The 19,615-nt window shown below is 44.8% G+C and overlaps 1 protein-coding gene across 2 annotated transcripts; it reads right to left on the minus strand.

Annotated features, from left to right (window-relative positions):
* Positions 1-4,523: 4,523 nt before the first annotated feature.
* On the minus strand, positions 4,524-17,049 carry LOC111857420 (solute carrier family 2, facilitated glucose transporter member 1-like). Of its 2 annotated transcripts, none has more exons than XM_072715130.1 (10): positions 16,743-17,049; positions 12,307-12,402; positions 10,755-10,915; positions 10,265-10,505; positions 9,812-9,974; positions 9,052-9,239; positions 8,632-8,736; positions 8,083-8,184; positions 7,713-7,916; positions 4,524-7,147 (listed from the first exon to the last, which is right to left on the minus strand). In XM_072715130.1, the coding sequence occupies exons 1-10, from the start codon at positions 16,758-16,760 to the stop codon at positions 6,959-6,961; spliced, it is 1,467 nt and encodes a 488-aa protein (XP_072571231.1). In that variant the 5' UTR covers positions 16,761-17,049; the 3' UTR covers positions 4,524-6,958. The 2 variants fall into 2 exon arrangements, with proteins under 2 accessions (XP_072571231.1, XP_072571232.1); XM_072715131.1 differs by lacking the exon at positions 16,743-17,049 and adding an exon at positions 13,365-13,705.
* Between the last annotated feature and the right edge of the window lie 2,566 nt (positions 17,050-19,615).

Consider the following 19,615-nt stretch of genomic DNA (forward strand, 5'->3'; position numbering starts at 1 on the left):
CTGGGTAATTGGAACTCTGCAGTATACTCTACAGCAATAAGGCCAAAGTGACCCCCAGTTGGAGATAGAGGTAAATGCAGACACACACAAAAAAAACCGCAAATGAACTAATTTAGGCAAACCAAGCTATACGACTGCATGCCGTTTTTTCGTGTTCTTAGCTCAGTGGAGAGCCTTAATTTGCACATCACACATTATCTTTGTGCTCAGATGCCGGCTCCCCAGTCTGACAGCGAATGCATCGCCATAGCGATGCTGGGGGGGGGGGTGGGGGGAGCTGTCAGCCAGCCCCTTTGATCCCTCTGTGTTCTGAGGGGTGGAGCCATCATCAGTGGGGCTCCCCAGTCTGGCAGTGAAAGTATCGCCATAGCGATGCCAAAGGGGGTGGGGGGGGGGCTTGGTGCCTGCTCACATGTCAAACAAGGAGGCTCTGACACCTCAAATAGATCCTCCCTGCAAATCCTCTCTCCTCCCTTCATTCTACTGACCTGATTCAGATTTACCTTCTTTACTGACATTTTAGAAGCATTTTCAGCATGACTTTTTTGGAGTAATACCAGTTAAACACTAAATTCTAAAGAATTTCCCCATTGTGGGATTAATAAAGTCAATCTAATCTAATATAAATACTCAAAGGTATAACAGCAACGCCTTACCACAGTTTTTGCGCTATGAGTCCACGTCCCTAACTGCTACACTTGCAGCTTCCCTCTCTTTTTCTGCTATCCTAAAAAAGCATCTTGCATAACAGACGCTGCGCACAGAAGGGCGAGCTGAGCTTTCTGTTATTTGCTGGCTCGGGAGACTTTTAAACGAAAAAACACCCCCATATTTCTACACCCCGCCCAGTTTCTCTCGACATCTTTGCTGAAGAAGAAGGGTTCAACGGCAGATCGCAGCCTTGGATTTCAACGAACTTGGATTTAAAACTGAATTTAAATCGTCACTACCTTAATCAGCAGCCCACCTGTCGCGTTACTTAATAACTGGTACTCCGGGGCCCCTTTGCTGTGTAATTGCCTCCATACAGCATGAAGCTCATGCTAAATCCCTTTCTGGGAGAGCCAGTGGGATTTGCTTTCACCAGTGACTTTGATGTGGAAAACACGGCGGACGGCAGCCACGTGCTCACGCTCCCACAGGCTGCTAATCTGTTCTGACACACAGCTGCACCGTTGCGATGTAACGGGAACAACAAGATGCAGGAAAAATAGTAACGTGCCTCCGGCGTCTCACTGCGTGATCCCAAGGAGCATTCTCTGCCGTCTTCGTCGCTGGGATCTAGTGCCCCCTTGTGGAGAGGAGGTACTTTGGGAACATACTATCAAGGCTTAAAGAGAAGCGATGTTTAAGAGCCACATCCAAGTGATTTACACATTTTGAGTGTGAACACTGCATCATACACGGATACATCATTTTATCACACTAAACAGCAGATAGGGGCGTGCAGCATATTGTGTAAAGTGTTGTAAAAGGGGGCCTGTTTATCGTTGTTTACAGCCACAGACTGGTCTTATTTACCACAATAAACACCACCGAAGACTGCAGTCACTTCTAAAATTAACACAAAGTGAAATCAGTACTACTGAATACCTTTATTTAGCCAGGTAATTATATTAAGATTGTGGCAAGTGTCTTGTTTCATCCCATTTAATTATATATATAACCGCTCTGAAATGAATGCTGAATGCCATTATTCTATCCATCCATTTTCTGTAATGACTTAACCAGTACAGGGTCATGGAAATCCTGTAGCCTGTTGCTAGACGGACAGGGCAGGAGGCAGGACACACCCTGGATGATAACGGTGCTCTAAAAATATCGTCTTCATTACCCATTGCCCATTGCAATGTCACGATATGCATTGCACCCCCCAATCACCAGGGCAAATTTGATCCCCCCCGATGTAAAATTCCTTCCAAGTCCATTGCAGGTAGCCCAGGGCACAAGCACCCTGAATGAGATGCTGGGCAATATACACACAAAACCATGAACTATAAATTCTGTACATCTTTGAAATGTCAAAGGAACCCCCTCCCCCCAAACAGGAAAAGCAGGAGGTTTGAGGTGCCACCCACATTTACAACAGTCGGGTAAATTAAGCTGTGACCCCACAATATTTTTGTTTATCTTTAAAAGGTAACGAAGGAGACCCTGCAGACTGTTTTCTGGATGACAAACATCACTGAGTGCTTTGCGGCTTTTCCTACTCGCCTTTTTCTGGAGCCCTTTAACTGTCTTTAAATAGAACCTGCACTTCATCCTGGAGCTCTCTTCTGTCCAGACTTGGAAATCATAAAATTAAAAATTCAGCCCACTGCCGTATTGCGGGTGGCCCAAAGCTCTAGGCCAATCAGAAGCTCGGAGACCGGCCTGCCACTTCGTGTTTTATTCAACGCAACTCCATACTGGGAAAGGCTGACGCATTCTGACAGCGACGCAATCGGTGCAGTTTGAGGAGAGATGCACAACCCTGGCAAATTAACCCCCCCCACCCCCACCCCCACCCTGAGGGCCCAGCGTGAAAGGGGAACACCTCCATTCGCAGCATGTTAATCTTCACGTTACAGGCTTGCGGCCTGTCACTCTGACGTTCTGCACATATACAGGGTCAGATCATGGGTGTCTGGGATAAGATGCTTCTGATTAAATGCATTCACACCAGAGCGTGCCAGTCACTGGTTTCCTGAGAAAAACCACAGCGGTAATTATAACAGATGTGTTAGTCTCCATGAACCATTTCATTTCACTCCCTAGGCGACAGGTGCTGTGCTTGTTCAGTCATCAGGAAAATGTTGCACATCTGAGTCCTATGCAGGCATACATGTTTTTAGAAAAAAAAAACATCAAAGTGCTGCATTAGTTGGGAAACTGTAAAATTGCAACAAAATGTAACTTTGTTTCAGTACAGCAAAGGACATCAAAATGAGTTTGTAGAAGTAATAGTAACAAAAACAGTGGTGATAAATATGGGTCCTTTATTTGCACAAGTAGGTCGGAACTCTTCTCGTCTGGCCCATCTTGTTCTCTGCAGCTTTGGGGCTGCAGCCAGCGTGCAGCCCCCATGGAACTGGGGGGCCACAAACATGTGACAGTGTTGCCAAGGGGGGGTTTAAACTGGCAAGCCTCCGATGACAGGGAAAGACACTTACCCCCCTAAGCCACTCACCACCCACTCAAGCTCATGCCGGACAAATTTACAAAGGCTAACTTTTCTCAGAACGGTCTTAGAGAGGCCCCAAGCCCGGTCTTACAGAGGCCCCGAGCCCGGTCTTACAGAGGCCATGAGCCCGGTCTTAGAGAGGCCCCGAGCCCGGTCTTAGAGAGGCCCCGAGCCCGGTCTTACAGAGGCCATGAGCCCGGTCTTAGAGAGGCCCCAAGCCCGGTCTTACAGAGGCCATGAGCCCGGTCTTATAGAGGCCCCGAGCCCGGTCTTACAGAGGCCATGAGCCCGGTCTTAGAGAGGCCCCGAGCCCGGTCTTACAGAGGCCATGAGCCCGGTCTTAGAGAGGCCCCAAGCCCGGTCTTACAGAGGCCCCGAGCCCGGTCTTACAGAGGTCATGAGCCCGATCTTAGAGAGGCCCCGAGCCCGGTCTTACAGAGGCCATGAGCCCGGTCTTACAGAGGCCCCGAGCCCGGTCTTAGAGAGGCCCCGAGCCCGGTCTTAGAGAGGCCCCGAGCCTGGTCTTACAGAGACCCCGAGCCCGGTCTTACAGAGGCCCCGAGCCCGGTCTTACAGAGGCCATGAGCCCGGTCTTACAGAGGCCATGAGCCCGGTCTTAGAGAGGCCCCGAGCCCGGTCTTAGAGAGGCCCCGAGCCCGGTCTTAGAGAGGCCCCGAGCCCATTACCTTCTCACATTTAATTCCATGCTTTCAGGGAAATGGTTTTTTCCTTATTAGCTGTACTTTGGCCAGAAAGGAAACATTTCTTAAGTCATATAGTATCTTTGTTTATTTAATGCCTCATAAACCCAGCTCCGAAGCTTGGCTTACCTGCATGTCGTACCAGAAATGACAAAATCTGGGGAAAAAAAGTCCTCATATTACTATTTGCTTACTGGATTATAAATGTTTGTGTGGAATTTGTGCATCCCTCTGCATTTTCCTAGGTCTTCTTGGTGCATAGATCTGCTTTTGCCTCCTTATTGCACAGAGTACATATGTAATCACCCCCATGCATTGGATAAACTGTTCTTGGGAAAGTGAATCTAGGCAAAGGCTGCCCTCTTGTGGCATGAACTAACATTGACATAATCCTAATGTACGTTTCGTTAATAAGCAGCCATTAAGAACCATAGGTATGTTATATGTGCAACGATTTTTTATGCGAATAATCGGAAAAGCGATCTAACAATCCTGTTATGCATGTTGGAATATTTACAAAATATTCCTCATTTCAGCCCACAGATTTTTTTCTGTTTTTATTCAAATATTCAAATTGGAAAAAACCACTAACAAAAAGCACTTCTAATAAATAATAAATGTTCATTTACATCAGAAAAAATAGCAGTCGTGAGGTTGCATTAGTTTCAAACAAATATGCATTTACTTTCAGACACCAGGAAAAAATGTGGAAATACAAGAAAATACAACTGGGGATAGATCTCCACAAAACACAATTCAGGATTTTTTTATAATCTCAAATACGAACAATGTATCATTACACCTATTTACATTCTTCGGTATGCGACACCATCCTCTGGGTATAGTTCAGACTTTTACAGTATTTATTGCTTGACCTCAGTGTTTGCATAACTGTATGAACAACTTTCAGCATTATTTTCCCCAGTCAACATTTCTGCAACACAGCTGGTGACAATGAAACAAAAGGCAGTGTGGTTAAGCTTTGGTTCTATGGGACTAACCCAGGACTGACCAACAACTGGACATCCTGGGCTAGAACGATATATAGGTGCTGTTGTATAGTGCAGGGAAATCCAAACAGGTGCTCGCACAGCTGTGGAAATTGAGACCACTCTATGTTCTTAAAAATCTGCATTTTCAAACCCTGGTTTGATCGTGGTTCAAAAAAAAAAAAAAAACGAGCAAGAGACACCGGGAACAACCAGAAACCAGCCAGACAGAGTGCGACATTCTAATGCCAGAGATGACTTAACTTATCTGACAGTTTCACATGAATAATAGGATGACATCAAGTGACCTTCAAAAGGAATGGTAAACATTAAGTGCAGGTGTGAAGTGCACTGCTAGGACAGTTCATATCAGGCTCCTAGAAGCAGGACTGAAGACCCATAAAGCAAGGAAGCAGCCCTTCATTAATGAGAAACAGGGATGAGCCTGGCTGGAGGTTGCAAAAAAAAAAAAAACATCTTTTACACATTTGCATACAAATAAATTGAGAAATGAGTGAAACTGAAAATTATGCTGTGGTCTCAATTTTTTTCCAGAGCCGTATGGAGGGGAAAATCCTTTAAACTATTAGATAAATGGCTTATAAATATCAAAATCGAATATTGCAAAGACGAGTTTGGAAAATAATCCAATTCAGTTGCTTCGTTGCACATTCTTGTGAGAAACACTTTGTCTGGGCAACATTCTTCTAGTGTAAATCTGTACAATGTCATCCATTTCATAAAGGTGCTCGGTGCAGCTTTCAAACATGCTAGGCTGCACACTGACCTGGGATCAGTGCTGGTGAGTGAAGTACTTACTCCTAGCAGATGATAGGCTTTAACTGCTGCTGTACATTGGTCCCTGTTTAAGATGCCCCAGCCCAGTACGGAGAGGGCTTACATTCAAGCACAGCAAAGAGGGAATGTGCCCTCTATTTCTGCTGGTGATTTTGAGCTGAACTGATTCACAACACTAACATTTTACGACGTTAAACATTAAAACTTCCTTATTTTAACAACGTAATTATTGCACTGACTTTTCCAGGGGAGTGGAGGGGGTTAAAATCAGTAACTTTGCAGAGGATTCGTACCGGGTGTGGACAAAAAAATGTAAATAAAAATCCAGTCGGATGACCGTCATAAGGCTGCTCACTAAGACAACTACTCGGATGTGTAACATAGGAGTATCTCATGATACTGTAAAGGGCTTCCACCGTAAAACGGAACAGCAACTGAAACCAGTCTTCTGGATATTTTTCTGACTAATATCTGAATGGAGACACTACAGCAAATAGATAGGTCTAACAAAAATGTAAAATTTTAAAAAACTAAGTAGTATTCAAATTCATAAAACTACCACGGTCAAACAGCATCTTATATAAAAAAAGAATATTTACATAACTTTCTTAGAATAAAAACAGCCTTTTGAAGATTAAAAGTTGTGCAATAAATACAATCAGACTACAATAAATACCTCTCAGTAACTCTGGATTTCTATTAAGGTAAACAAAAAAATACTGAAAAAATACTTGGGCTGTGACAAATGCTGTTACTGAAAAGATCGCCCCCTAGGGGACGACCCCTCCACTAACTTGCACAAGCACCCCCACTGCATTTATATCTGATTGTGAGAGATTGACCTCGGGTATCCAGCACTGCTCTTCAATCATCAAAGGTTGGTTCATCTCATATTGAAGGAAGCAGAAAAGCAGGAGGTCCGAATTTGGAGCAAAACCCAGGAAAAAAACAATGCAGATTACATTTAAAAATCTTAATGTGCCAACTGTGCTTATTGCGATTCTGCAGACGCGCAGAGAGGACATCCACACCATAAAAAGTAAAGGAAAATAAAATCCAAGACATACAGCAATTGAACGAAACTCGTCCTCAGATACTTTCACCCTTTAAATAACCCCCCATAAAAGCCCACATTTTCACAATGGTCCTGATCACATCATTTTCACCTACACCCCCAATACGAAGAATTGCCCATCCTCAGAAACCAGAGACACTCATTTTTTATGAGTCTGTCAGTAGTTGGAATCTGCCGTCTCGTATGACTGTGTGTTGGGGGGGATGTGTTGGGATTTGGGTGGGGGGGGGTCTCAGAGCTCGGAATCAGCACCGGCACCCAGGCTGTTGAGCTCCTCAGCAGGTGGCTTCTCTGAGCGGAAGCCCGCTGCGATCTCGTCGAATGTCCGCCCCTTGGTCTCAGGTACCTTGAAGTAGGTGAATCCGAAGAAGAAGAGCAGGAACACGATGAAAATGATGAAGACATAGGGGCCGCACAGTTGCTGTGGGGAGGGAGGAGAAGGAAGAGATGACTGAGACACAGATCTTATGAAACAAGCTTAGTAGAGATCACAGCACATCTGAAGGACGTTTCATATCCCGATAGCTGCCAGTAGCATATTCATGCATGCAGAAAGTCTAATCCCATTTCCTTAGGCATGACCTCAATCCTCTAAGAGCATATACCTTAACATCACTATAAACAAGTGTCCAGTTTAAATGGATCCTTTCCCAGTTTCCATGCACTCTTTCAGCCACAGGGAACATAGACCATACGGGCAAAAATGCCGGAACACCCGTAGTAATTACAGGAATTGGCCACACAACACACATCCATCGCTGACATACAGGTGTTTAATTAAGCACACAGCCATGCGATCTGCAGCAATCAATGGCAGCAGAATGGGGGGGGGGGGGGGGGAGGAGGTCATACAGAAGGTTAATCGTGGACACCACTGGACACCTTTCCAATAAGTCGGTTCCCCACGTTCCTGTCCTGCTAGAGCTGCAACATGGATTTGGAGTTGAACCAGTAGGGTGCCCTTAATGGCCAGTAAAGATACTGACCTGGACGTACTGGAAGCCCATTCCCACTATGAAGTTGGCCGTCCAGTTGGAGAAACCGGCAACAGCCATGGCAGATGGGCGGGGGCCCTGGCTGAAGAGCTCGGCCACGATGAACCAGGGGATGGGCCCGGGTCCGATCTCGAAGAAGGCCACGAAGCAGAAGATGGCTATGATGCTGATGTAAGACATCCATTCGAGCTGCTCCTGTGGCGAGGAAATGGAGCACATACAGAAATAAGGAACCACAAAGAACCTATACGGAGAACGGCCGTTCAAAAGTAGGTACTTATAAGCAACATAAAGGAGTGCGGACATGGGAATTCTCCTTATAGGAGCAGAACAAGCACTGATCATTTAATGAGCGACGTACCAGTAGATTCAGAGCAATGGTCATCAGGAGAGCAGAACCAGCCATCCCCAGCAGGCCGACCAGGTGGAGGGACCTACGTCCAGCACGCTCCACGATGAACAACTGGGTATCGGGGAGAGAGCATTAGGGTGCGGAAATGGCCGGTGAACGGGAGCACAGAGACACTTCGCATTTACATTCTGTTACTCAGCTGACATCTTAACCCGAAGCCATGTACATAGATTTAGGTGGATATTTTACTGAAACAATTCAGGGCTACATAGTGCCAGGAAAAAAACACACACAAACACACACACATACAATCACAAACACACTACAAGACATCCTGAAACTACCCTTGAGTTTGTGAACGAAAGCTTGTCTAAAGAGATCCATCTTAATGGTGACACATTAATGAGAAGCTCATATAAACCTCTGGTGGCTCTCAAAGTTACAAAAATATAAACTCTGATGAGAGCTGGAGAACAGGTAGCGCCACCCGGGGCATCCTTGGACATATCAAGCATGCCAACGTAAAGCAACCAGAAATCTTGGTTTGGTGGAACTTACTGAAACAACAGTGAAGGCTGTGTTGACCACCCCAGCTCCAATGGTGGCGTAGACGGGTTGAGAGACCCCCGCCCTTTTGAAAATGTCAGTGGAATAGTAGAAGACCTGAAACAGAAAGACAAAGGAGGGTTATGAACAGTGGTGGCACAAAATTATTTTCAGGGCAGGTACACAGGGGGCAACAGTAAAATGGAGGGGGGGGGGGGGTTCTACGCAGGAAAAATTAAGGCTACAAACGATAAATATTCATGCAAATCTGGGAACAACTAAACCCAGTTGGCAAAACTACGTTCCACGTTCCATGATCAACATCAGTCAGGCAACAGATGCCTTGTTACAGCCATAAATAAAACGCTGTTGAGAGCGTTACGCGCTTTAACTTGTGTTTCAGGTGTGCTGGGGTAACAGCATGGCACTTACAGCATTGATCCCCGAGAGCTGCTGGGAGAGATGCAGCATGACTGCCACCAGCAGCGGCTGGCGGTACTGCTGTGACAGGAGCAGCTCTTTCAGCGTCACCTTCTTCTCGCTCATCATCTGCCGGCTCTCCTCCTTCATTTCCAGCATGTCGACAGTCACGTCGCTGGTGCCTCGCAGCTTAATCAGAACTGGAGTAATAGAAGTGAGATGACCATCGTGAGGAGGTCATGACAAGCCCAAGAACCACATTTAATTCCCCTCCTACTAGTTGTTATATACAAACACCACTTAAATTGCATGCTTAAAATTCCATATAAATTGTATTGGATTTATTTAATGAGACTCAGCAGTGGCCAGGATTTCGCTAATCCACTAAGCACTAAGCTGTATTTCCCGCTTAGTTGCATAACTTGTTGGCTTATGCTAATGTTTTTCCGGTTTATTGGTTTAGCGTTATCAAATTAAACTTCGCAGTTAGCAGATCGGCAGTTATCGCGGCTAACCTTTCGGTTAGCCGAATCCCACCACTGACGAGACCCGACGCGCGTCAGAAACACGCGGGCCTGACGCGCGCGTCAGAAACACGCGGGCCTGACGCGCGCGTCAGAAACACGCGGGCCTGACGCGCGCGTCAGAAACACGCGGGCCTGACGCGCGCGTCAGAAACACGCGGGCCTGACGCGCGCGTCAGAAACACGCGGGCCTGACACGCGTGTGGTTTAGCGGGGCTCATCCCGCTGGATGTGTGCGGCAGACTCACTGTTCTTGGCCTTGTTCTCCTCGCCGCGGTTGATGAGCAGGAAGCGAGGGCTTTCGGGGCAGAAGGGCAACAGGATGCACTGTAGCAAGGCTGGGAAGAAGGTGAGGCCCAGCAGGAAGGGCCACATGGTCTCGTTGCCCAAGATGGCCTCAAGGCCAAACACCTGGGTGGGGGGGAATCAACACTTCAGTTGTACTTTATATAACCACCATGATGATGACTAAACTATATAACTGGAACTATCCCAGCTCCTCATACACTCAAGTATCACTCATCTATTCAGTTATTATTATTATATTACTGCTCATTCTTAAGTTACATTCTTGGAATAGCTATTCAATAGCAACCGACTTGCAATAGATCAAGTGTGAGTCTTGATGTTATTAGCCGGAGTAAAGCACTTAGCAAGTAAAAACGTCGAGCGGATTTAGAAGCGGAGGTGGCAGACTGTACCTGCGCGATGAGGATGCCGATTACGACCCCTAGCTGGTGGAGGGTGCCCAGCGCCCCGCGGAGGTTGGTGGGAGAGATCTCGCCCACGTACATGGGCACGAAGCCAGTGGAGAGGCCGGAGTACAGCCCCACTATGAAGCGGCCAAGGATCAGCATCTCCCAGGAACCCCCCAACTTGGAGAAGCCCATACAGGCTGCCGAGAGGAATGCCAGGATGTTAGCCACCAGCATGGAGTTCTTCCTGTTGGGGGGTGTCAATCCCAGAGTTACAAAATAGTCCAATATTCACACATTTATTTACGAAAAAACAACAAAAGAAGGTGAAAACAGCAAGAATTTCCACAAACCTTTTAAAGCTCATTAAATTCATTAGTGGGGCACATTAGAAAAACAAAACTGAGTGGAGAGGTGTCCTTAAGCTGCATAAAATTGAGATCAGGGTAAAGGACAGGCGTGGGATGGGCGTGGGACGGGCGTGGGATGGGCCTACCTGCCGAGGCGATTGACAAAGAGGCCCACGGAGAAGGAGCCGATGATGCCGCCCACAGAGAAGACAGAGACCGAGATGGACCACAGCGTGGTGAGTGCTGTCTTGGTGATGCTTGTACCATAACGGTCGAACCATGTTTCATTGTAGAAGGCCTCGATGATCTGCCGGCAAGATAACAGGGTAAAGCCTATGCTCACAACAATGGCTGGAAGAACTGATTTTCAAATTCACCCTGCCCACCGCAGATAAAGGAAAATTTAAGCATAATAATAAGCATCAACAAACAAAAATGTTTCCCATGTCAACAATTGGAGGACTGCAGTACAGGAACCAACCAATAGGGGTCAGACAACCTCTATTGGCAAGAAACATTTGATACAGATCCTGGGGGCCAGAGTGTCCAGTTACCAGCTTTCCCCAGAATCCTGTGACTCATTGTTGACAAACAAGGGACTGCCTTCAGTACAGGCACTGGGCTCTCCTTACAGAATCTGACTTCTAAACTTTTCCCCAAGGTCAATTCTCCCCCAGACCCCATGACCGGTCACAAACCCTACCTCCCAAAAAAAAATTCATGAGAGATCCCTGACAGTTCGGCATTTAAACCTGGCCATCTCACCCACTGCATTCCTTTAACGTGTCGACTTTCAACTGGGAAGAGGATTAAGTCAAGCAGGTTTACAGTGTTCTAAGTAAATATCGTGGCATGCTGTGTAAGCCCTGAACTATGTGCTACCCCTTTTCTTCTACCTACGAGGCAGGTCCGCTTCCGTCTGGTCACGCGCTTGGCAATGCCATACATCCATATGTCCCAGGACGCTAATCCAGTTTAACGTTCTTTGCATTTACATTCATCAGGCCGAGAATGTACAAGACCGAACAAAATTAGGAAGAATGTGTCCCTCACAAGCCCATGAGGCACTAAACAAGCTTTCAAGCATATCAGGGTCAGTCTGTAAAACATAACATTTATCCCACGACTAAAGGGCAGCAAATCAGGAAGAGAATTCCTAGCAAAGCTATGCTAATCGGGGCCGCTATTTGCGTTCTGTGTGGGGACCAACTCTGCCAGTCTATCGCGCCTGAGACATCGATTCCTTTCATAATCATCGCCCCTTATTGCCCGGGGTCATTTTCGAAGTGACATCGCTAACTAGCTCAAGACAGCGAGGCCTGAATTTAGATTTCTTGGCCCGGTGATGCCATGTGCTGACAGCTGCTGAGTGCCTTTCGCAGACAAGTGCACATCAAAATAAAACGCTTCTCTCACACCACCGACGAAGGTACCACAACAAGGAGCATTTCCCGAGGTTTCCCAGCTCGTCCAAGTGCGTGATAGGACACAGTCACATGCAAGGAGGACATCCATAAAAAGGTGGGGGGAAAAAAAAACACATACAAATGCACAGGCCTATAATTAGCCAGCCCTCTAGCACCTGACAACCCAGCTGATGAGAGGCAGGGCATACAGGAAAATGCGGCAACATGCAGAACCACGTCAAGCAGAGTAAATATAGCCTGCCCCACCCCCGCCAATACCAAACAACCTTACCTCTTGAGGTGCGTTGATGACACCGGTGTTGTAGCCAAACTGGAGTGAGCCGATCACAGCAGTTCCCACTGCCAGCATCAGCGCAAAGGTTACTTGCTGCAACGAAAATATTACAGAGGTTTCAGGTCAGTCGAATAGAGTATTGCAGAAGCAAGAGAACAGAAGAGCCGAATGGAACCTAAACGCCATAAAACGTTGAAGAGATTCACAGACGGCATCAATACATCCTGGCTGAGTGTGACTTGACAACTGAAAGAGTCGAGACCTTGCTGGTGAAGGCCACCCCCCCCCCCCCCCACCATATTAATTCAGGAACTTACTTAAAACGTGTATAAATGGAAACATTTCATCCTGAAAACATGTCCTAACGCTTTAGCCGCGGAAGCGTAACACTCGTCTATGTTTCAAATGCAGCAACGTCAAAGCAGCAACGTCAGGTATGTCTGGTATGTCTGAAGTCAGCGTAGGGATCTGTACGTTTCATTGCAGATTACAGTGCTGTTGTATTACATCAATATTAAATACAATTAAAGTTACAACATCATTCAACTCCAGCACACCTGGGGAAGACAGGGCTATTTCACAGTGCCGCCTTCTGCCTCGGAGTGAAGGGGGCACACTTTACATCCCAATTTTTGGATCTAACACAAGCTTGTTGTGAAGCTGTGAAACGCAGACATGGTTTCTCTGAAAAGGCCGGCAATACACACTGTTCGCGAGGGAGGAAGGAACACACGTATGGGCAAGACCAACGGCATCTTAGGGACTCTAAATCAACACACCCAGCAACACCAATTTCCTGTTGCTTTGTGTACGTGATAATTAAAAGATCTTATACTCAATTCCCTGTAAAATAATTTGCTGAAAGGTTTTTGATTTGAATAATAATACCAGCAGCAGGTCTGCATCAAAAGAGCAGGACTGATCTTCCTCTCTACACCTCCATCAGCTACTATAATTGTTTTAGAGAAAGCCGGGATTTGATGTTGAAAACAAACCAAAAAAAACTTGTCATAGCAATCGGAGCATTCACTGTCAGAACTCAAACATACTCCTACCTCACAAAGGGTATTCCAATTGTGCCATTATGCCTAAGGTCTGGCTCAAGAGGTTAATTAAAGTCATCTACATAACTTCGGACTATTTCAAATTAAAAAAATGTTAAGGGTGGAGCAAAAAGGGCTTTGTATGACCATAATCAGCATGGACCAGTCTTCTCCCTTGCATTTTGCTCTTAAATATTTTTCATTGACAACAATGCAATCTCTGCTTCCGCAGAAATTTCAAGATTGCTCATCCTGGGGGGTGCTCCCTGATAATCGTGAGATTGCAGCTGGAGAGAGAGAAGAGGTCAGGATGTGGAGGCAAACAGTACAGGACTCCTTCCTGTCTACAATCTCACGGGTGAAGCACCACCCTCAACACTCTCTCTCTCTCTCTCTCTCTCACTCACTCACTCACTCACTCACACTCACTCTCTCTCTCTCTCTCTCTCTCTCTCTCTCTCTCTCTCTCTCTCTCTCTCTCTCTCTCTCTCACTCACACACACACACACACACACACGGTCAGCCAGCCAATGAGGACGCACGGGGTTAACCGGTTCAGACACGGGTCGCTTTCCCAGCCAGGAAAACAGGACATGAATCATAAGCGATCCAGGAATTCAAACACTGTTGCCAAAGTCCTTAAAGAACATACAAATTTCATAACAATTAATAAAATAAAACACCCCCTCCATGGTTTTTCAGCAAGAATACTCCCTCAAAACAAACGTGTACAAACGTACAAATCAAACAACACACAAAAGATGTGTCATTTTTATTGCACGCGTTCATTGAATGAAATATATTAGACTTAGTATTTTTCGTGTAGCGCTCACAGTTACAAAGCGAAAAGTTCATTCGCCCCACGATCCTTGCGCTGGACGCGTCGCTTTCCGAAGGGGGCGGCGCAGCGCGCGCACACACACCCCTAATCCTTACATCACGGCCCCAGCCTTGAAATGGCTCCCGGTATCGTTTTAAACTCTGCCCTAAATGTTTCCTCCAGCCGAACGAGGCCACCAGCATGAACACACCTATTGTGAGAAAGCACTTATAGCAGCGGCGTTTAACGCGCGGCGCTCCCCATCCTGATTTGGTTCTCCCCCCAGAGATTTGCTTATATGGAAACGAACAGGTAGATAAGCGGCCGTCCGTCACTTCCAAAAAAAATCGACCACCTACACTTACCATACAAAAATGAAGTCAGACTTTGTCAGTGCGAGAAATACCGAATTAATGCCACATATACATCGACAAAGAAAACAAGAACGCGCCGCTGATCGTTCCTCTAAAAACTGCAGAGGATCTATAAGCGGAAGATATAATTATTTTCGACTTATATGAACCGCAAACGGTAATAAATGCGCACGGCGGCAGACGTGACCTTAGCCTAGTTATAGTGTGGTGCCGAACTTAAATAAGACAGGGAGCCTCAGTGTTATAATTTTCAGACATCAGACTTGCAGGCACTTACTGTGCACCAGCACAAGGTGATGTGATGGCGCTGTATCTGATGGAGTTACAAGCAGCAATGGTGAAGGGGCAAACTAAAGACAGACAGACAGACAGACAGACAGACAGACACAGATGGCCAATGGTCACTCATGAAACAGAGGACATCTTGGCTTTCCCTTAAAATGATTTCTGGGATTACGTATTAAAATCCCTACATCATACCGTTTCTCTAGAACCATTCTTAAAAAGATCAGGGAAAACCGTACGGCCACAGAACCAGATTCGCAGAAGCTTTAGCCTGGCAGGCAGTCACGTCTCCGCTTGCCTCAAATATCACCAGGAAACCAGATGCCACCTGCCCCCCCTGAAGTATCACCTGAGCACATTATGTCCTATCAGGGAGGACACCTTCACGGTTTCCATTAGAGTCATCTATTGGTTGTATCATTGTCTGTTGTCAAACATAATCCCGTAGGTTTAAGGGAAACACAACCTTCTCGTCCAATTGTCTTAGGGCAAGTGAAAGCCCCCAAAAATCATGGGAGGCGTTGGGACTCAGTCTTGCCAGAGTATGGTGAAAAGGATATTTTACAATCTGGAGTGCTCAGTGGTTGGCCGTCAGTTCCATTCTGTCCCTTTAGAGCAGCTGGATCCCTAATGATCTCTCACTGCTTTGGATCACGACCCCCAACGTCTTTCCAAAAGCACGAGAAGCACATGTAACTATCCTGAGAACAGATGTGTAACAAATACCCATTTGCTTTAACCATACACCACAAAAATAGAGAATCTCTTTGGCTCTTAACTGGGCAAGGTGGTTAAAATATTTACACCACTGCGGTAGTAACTCCAAGGAACTGAATCAGAAATGAGTGACACTATGGTTAGAAAAAAACGGTGACGAAAATCTAGCAGGTTCTGAAGTTGTGCCTTTAAGGTACAACTTTTGTACAACTTTGTCAATGTGAAACCCTGTATTGAATGTGTCCCAAAAGTCTGAAAAGCTGAATATTGTTACACCCCAGTAAATGCTGTCGAACCAATACTGCGCTTCAGTGGTGTCACTGGCAATAATGGATCACAGTTAACATAGAACTTTCTAAAAACCTCACTGTGTTACTGGAGGATATAATACTGCAAGTGAGGTCAGTCACCCTACAAGCAAGCTTTCACTTACACAAGGACGGGTGGATGAAAAAGTCCAATTACTCCAGTAGTGTGATGCTGATGGACAGTCACAAGACACACCTACGGGCATCTACACACGTGCACAACCAAACCCTGGCCGGCTTAAATGCAACAGGAGACGGACACACGGCTGCGTGCTGAGCTCCACGTCAATTTTCCCTTCCCCCCGAAGACCAGCTCCCGTGCTAGGGATCAGCCGTCCACAAAGCTCCCTCATCCTCATCTGGGACACACTTACGAGAATTAGAACAAACTACAGGCAAAAACAATAAGACTTTTAACGATTTTGTTGTAATTATGTAATTACTCAGAATTTTTATAGTTTGTATACACATCGTAAAAAGTAACTAGTAAAATTAGAACAACTGAAAATGAGAGTAAAATGCTCTTTTCCAATAAATACTTTGTTTAACTAGGTATAATATACAAAGTTAAAACGGATACTGGTATTTTAAGAGGATCAAGCATGCGGCACGAATCAATCACATGCGTAAGTGCATGATGCGACAGCAGCGTCACTCAGGCAGCGCACGTACGCCACAGCCACGGCAGTGCAGCGGCGAAAGGCCGTCCTCTTGCCGGAAACCGACACGTTTCTAGGGTGCCTACAGTGACGGAAAACAAAGCGCCAAAAGAACCATTTTCCCGTATATTTATTCTGAAAAACCTTTGCTGCGGATCATGACGGACTAAATGCGGAAGCACTGATTAATAAAATCACGTACGAGCTTTACACTTATAGAATCTTACCTTGCCGCCCGAATCCATCGTGGTCTCAGCAAGGAATGAGCTTTAGGCTTGAATGGTAATAACCGGTTTACAGTTGCAGGTCAGTAATAGGTGATTTCTGTTGTCCCCAGGAACAGTCGCTCTACTTGTCTCCTTTAAAGTAAAATGTAAACTAACAGTGAAATTCTACGTATTACGTTTAAGTTAAAAAAGTGCGTCTCAGTGCTCCACAGTTCATCGCTTCGCTTTAAGGAATAATTCTGTTTTAATTTCTACCGCAATAAATTACTATCCTTTGCTGACCCAACGCTAAAAACTTGTTCTTGGAGGAAAGAACCGGTCAATATATTTTACTGAGAGTCTCATTCCTGATTGGCTGTTTAAAAGGGGCGTGGAAAGTTGGAGGGTTCGTCTGGAGGCCGGACTCTAACCTGGATTACTGATTGGCTAATGCAAAAACAAGGGCTGACGCAATCGCCTGTCATTGTCTGTGCGTTCGGAAGAAACCAGATTCATGTTTATGCATTTTTATTTATCCTTATTTATTTATATGAATTGTATATCTATATATATATATATATATATATATATATATATATATATGTGTGTGTGTGCGTGCGTGTATACTTGTTTTTAAGATGATCTGATAGGTCGAAGAGACCACGCCTTTGATAAGTTTTTCTCAAGTAGAATAACTACGGATTCTTCATCAATGATCTTCAAGCGATACATTTCGCAACGTGTTAGCAAGAGGGCGCCAGCAAACGTCTTTGTAGCCTTTACCTAATTTACAGATGTTTCATGTTTCTGTTTTTGACTCGAACTCCAACTACAAGACCTTATTCTTATCAGTTCAAAGTAACGATTGACTGTTTTTATGGGAACTTTTAGGAGATCCAAGGTGGTTTGCATTTATCCCTAAATTTCTAACCACAAATCTTTATCCTAAATAATGGACATACTTAATTTCTGTACTCTATAATCACTGACCTTTTTAATTGATGCAATGGGAAGTAATTTAAAATCGTGCACTTGTCTACGAATTTATATATGCTCTGTATTTATCTATATAAACACAGCGTGATAAAATAAGCATACTTTCTTTAATTCTAAGCACACAAAAATGATGAACATTGCATTCTTATATTACATTATTCAGCTGGAGCTCTCAGTTAATCTGAGGACTGAGACTGCTGGCTTATCATGAGTGCAACTGATCACCTTAAATGAAGCCTTTGTCCTCACCTTACACACTGAGAAGCAAAACCATGGGGAAAATGCATGCGATGCACTGACAAGTGCAGAAAGCATCAATATTTGTCTTGACTTTCTTCCCACAATTTAGAGCAGTTGATGTAGTATGTTATTTTGCAAAGCATAGATTAACATTAAGGAAGAAAGAGAGATTCTGCCTTATGCAGATTCTACAATGTTTATTCAGCAATGGTAAAATTTCTTATGTGCTTCAGTCGTAATTAGGTTATAAACGTTTAAATATGTTTTTTGTCATACAAAATAGCAAGTGTGATGGGAGTCTGTTTAGGACAGAGGTTACTGATATCACTGTAAACAGTGAACTTTGTAAATCGGTTCTCCTAGTACTTGTACCTCTCTCCTAGTACCTAGTAATAGTAGCTAGTAATAATGTGATCTGGGGGACTACCACCATTACCACTTAGATCAAGCTATTTATTTTTTCATACAGTCACTCAGCACACAGTTCAAACATGCTAGTTGCCCTTGGCTAATGTCATCACCAAGATGCTGGTCGAAATAAACCATATATAAGGATGCTCTCTTTAAATTAAAATGTAAGATTTGTGTCAAATGCTCTCAAAAAAAATCACATTTTTGTTAATATTAATTTTAAAAAGTTGATCAACACAAACAACAGATGGCAACTGCAAAATCAGTCACAAAACAGCATAAGAACAAACAAGGTTTAGTTCAAACAAGCTTGATGGGCCGAATGTTTGGGGAGAACTTAACTAATAGCTCAGAGTTGTTAAAATCTTATCTAGCTCTGATCTAAAAGACCCCAGGGTTTTAGCTTGCGCTACACTAACAGGAAGACTATTCCATATTCTAACTACACACCGTGTAAAGAAGTGCTTTCTCAAATTCATTTAAAAATGTTCTCCCGCTAATTTCCACTTATGGCCACGAGTTGTAGTATTTAAATTAATTTTGAAGTAGCCATTTGGCTGAACAGCATCCAGACCTGTTAGAATCTTATATATCTGGATCATGTCCCCCCTTAGTCTCCTTTGCTCGAGGCTAAACAGATTCAGCTCAGCTAACCTCTCCTCATAAGACATTCCTCTAAGACCAGGAATCATTCTTGTGGCCCTACGTTGTACCCTTTCCCTGTCTTTTTTAAGGTATGGTGACCAAACCTGCACACAATATTCTAGGTGGGGTCTTACCAATGAATTGTATAATCGTAGCATCACCTCCACACATCAAAAGATGTAACCCAACATCCTATTGGCCTTTTTTATTGCTTCCCCACACTGGCGAGAGTGGGACATGGAGGCATCAACATACACACCGAGGTCTTTCTCATAATCAGCTACCTTTATTTCAGTGGAACCCATAAAATATCTGTACTTTATATTTCTGCTCCCTGCATGGATTACCTTACATTTATCTATGTTAAATTTCATTTGTCAGGTATCAGTCCAGTCACTAATTAAAACAAGATCCCATTGTGGCCTCTGTGCTGCTAGTTCAGTATCTGCTACACCACCCACCTTGGTGTCGTCTGTAAATTTAACCAGTTTACTGTATGTATTGGTGTCAAAACATTAATGTAAATTAGGAACAATAGTGGTCCTAAAATTGAACCCTGTGGTACCCCACTATGAACGCAGGCCCACTGTGACATTGTACCT

The sequence above is a fragment of the Paramormyrops kingsleyae genome, chromosome 8 (genome assembly GCF_048594095.1).
Source record: "Paramormyrops kingsleyae isolate MSU_618 chromosome 8, PKINGS_0.4, whole genome shotgun sequence".
Taxonomy (NCBI): Eukaryota; Metazoa; Chordata; class Actinopteri; order Osteoglossiformes; family Mormyridae; genus Paramormyrops; species Paramormyrops kingsleyae.

Excerpts from the sequence above, each read along its gene's own strand:
- LOC111857420 (XM_072715130.1), bottom strand. Across the intron at positions 9,975-10,264 it reads TCGGCATCCTCATCGCGCAG|GTGTTTGGCCTTGAGGCCAT; the intron begins GTACAGTCTGCC and ends CCCCCCACCCAG. Across the intron at positions 7,917-8,082 it reads CCATTGCTCTGAATCTACTG|GAGCAGCTCGAATGGATGTC; the intron begins GTACGTCGCTCA and ends TCCTCGCCACAG.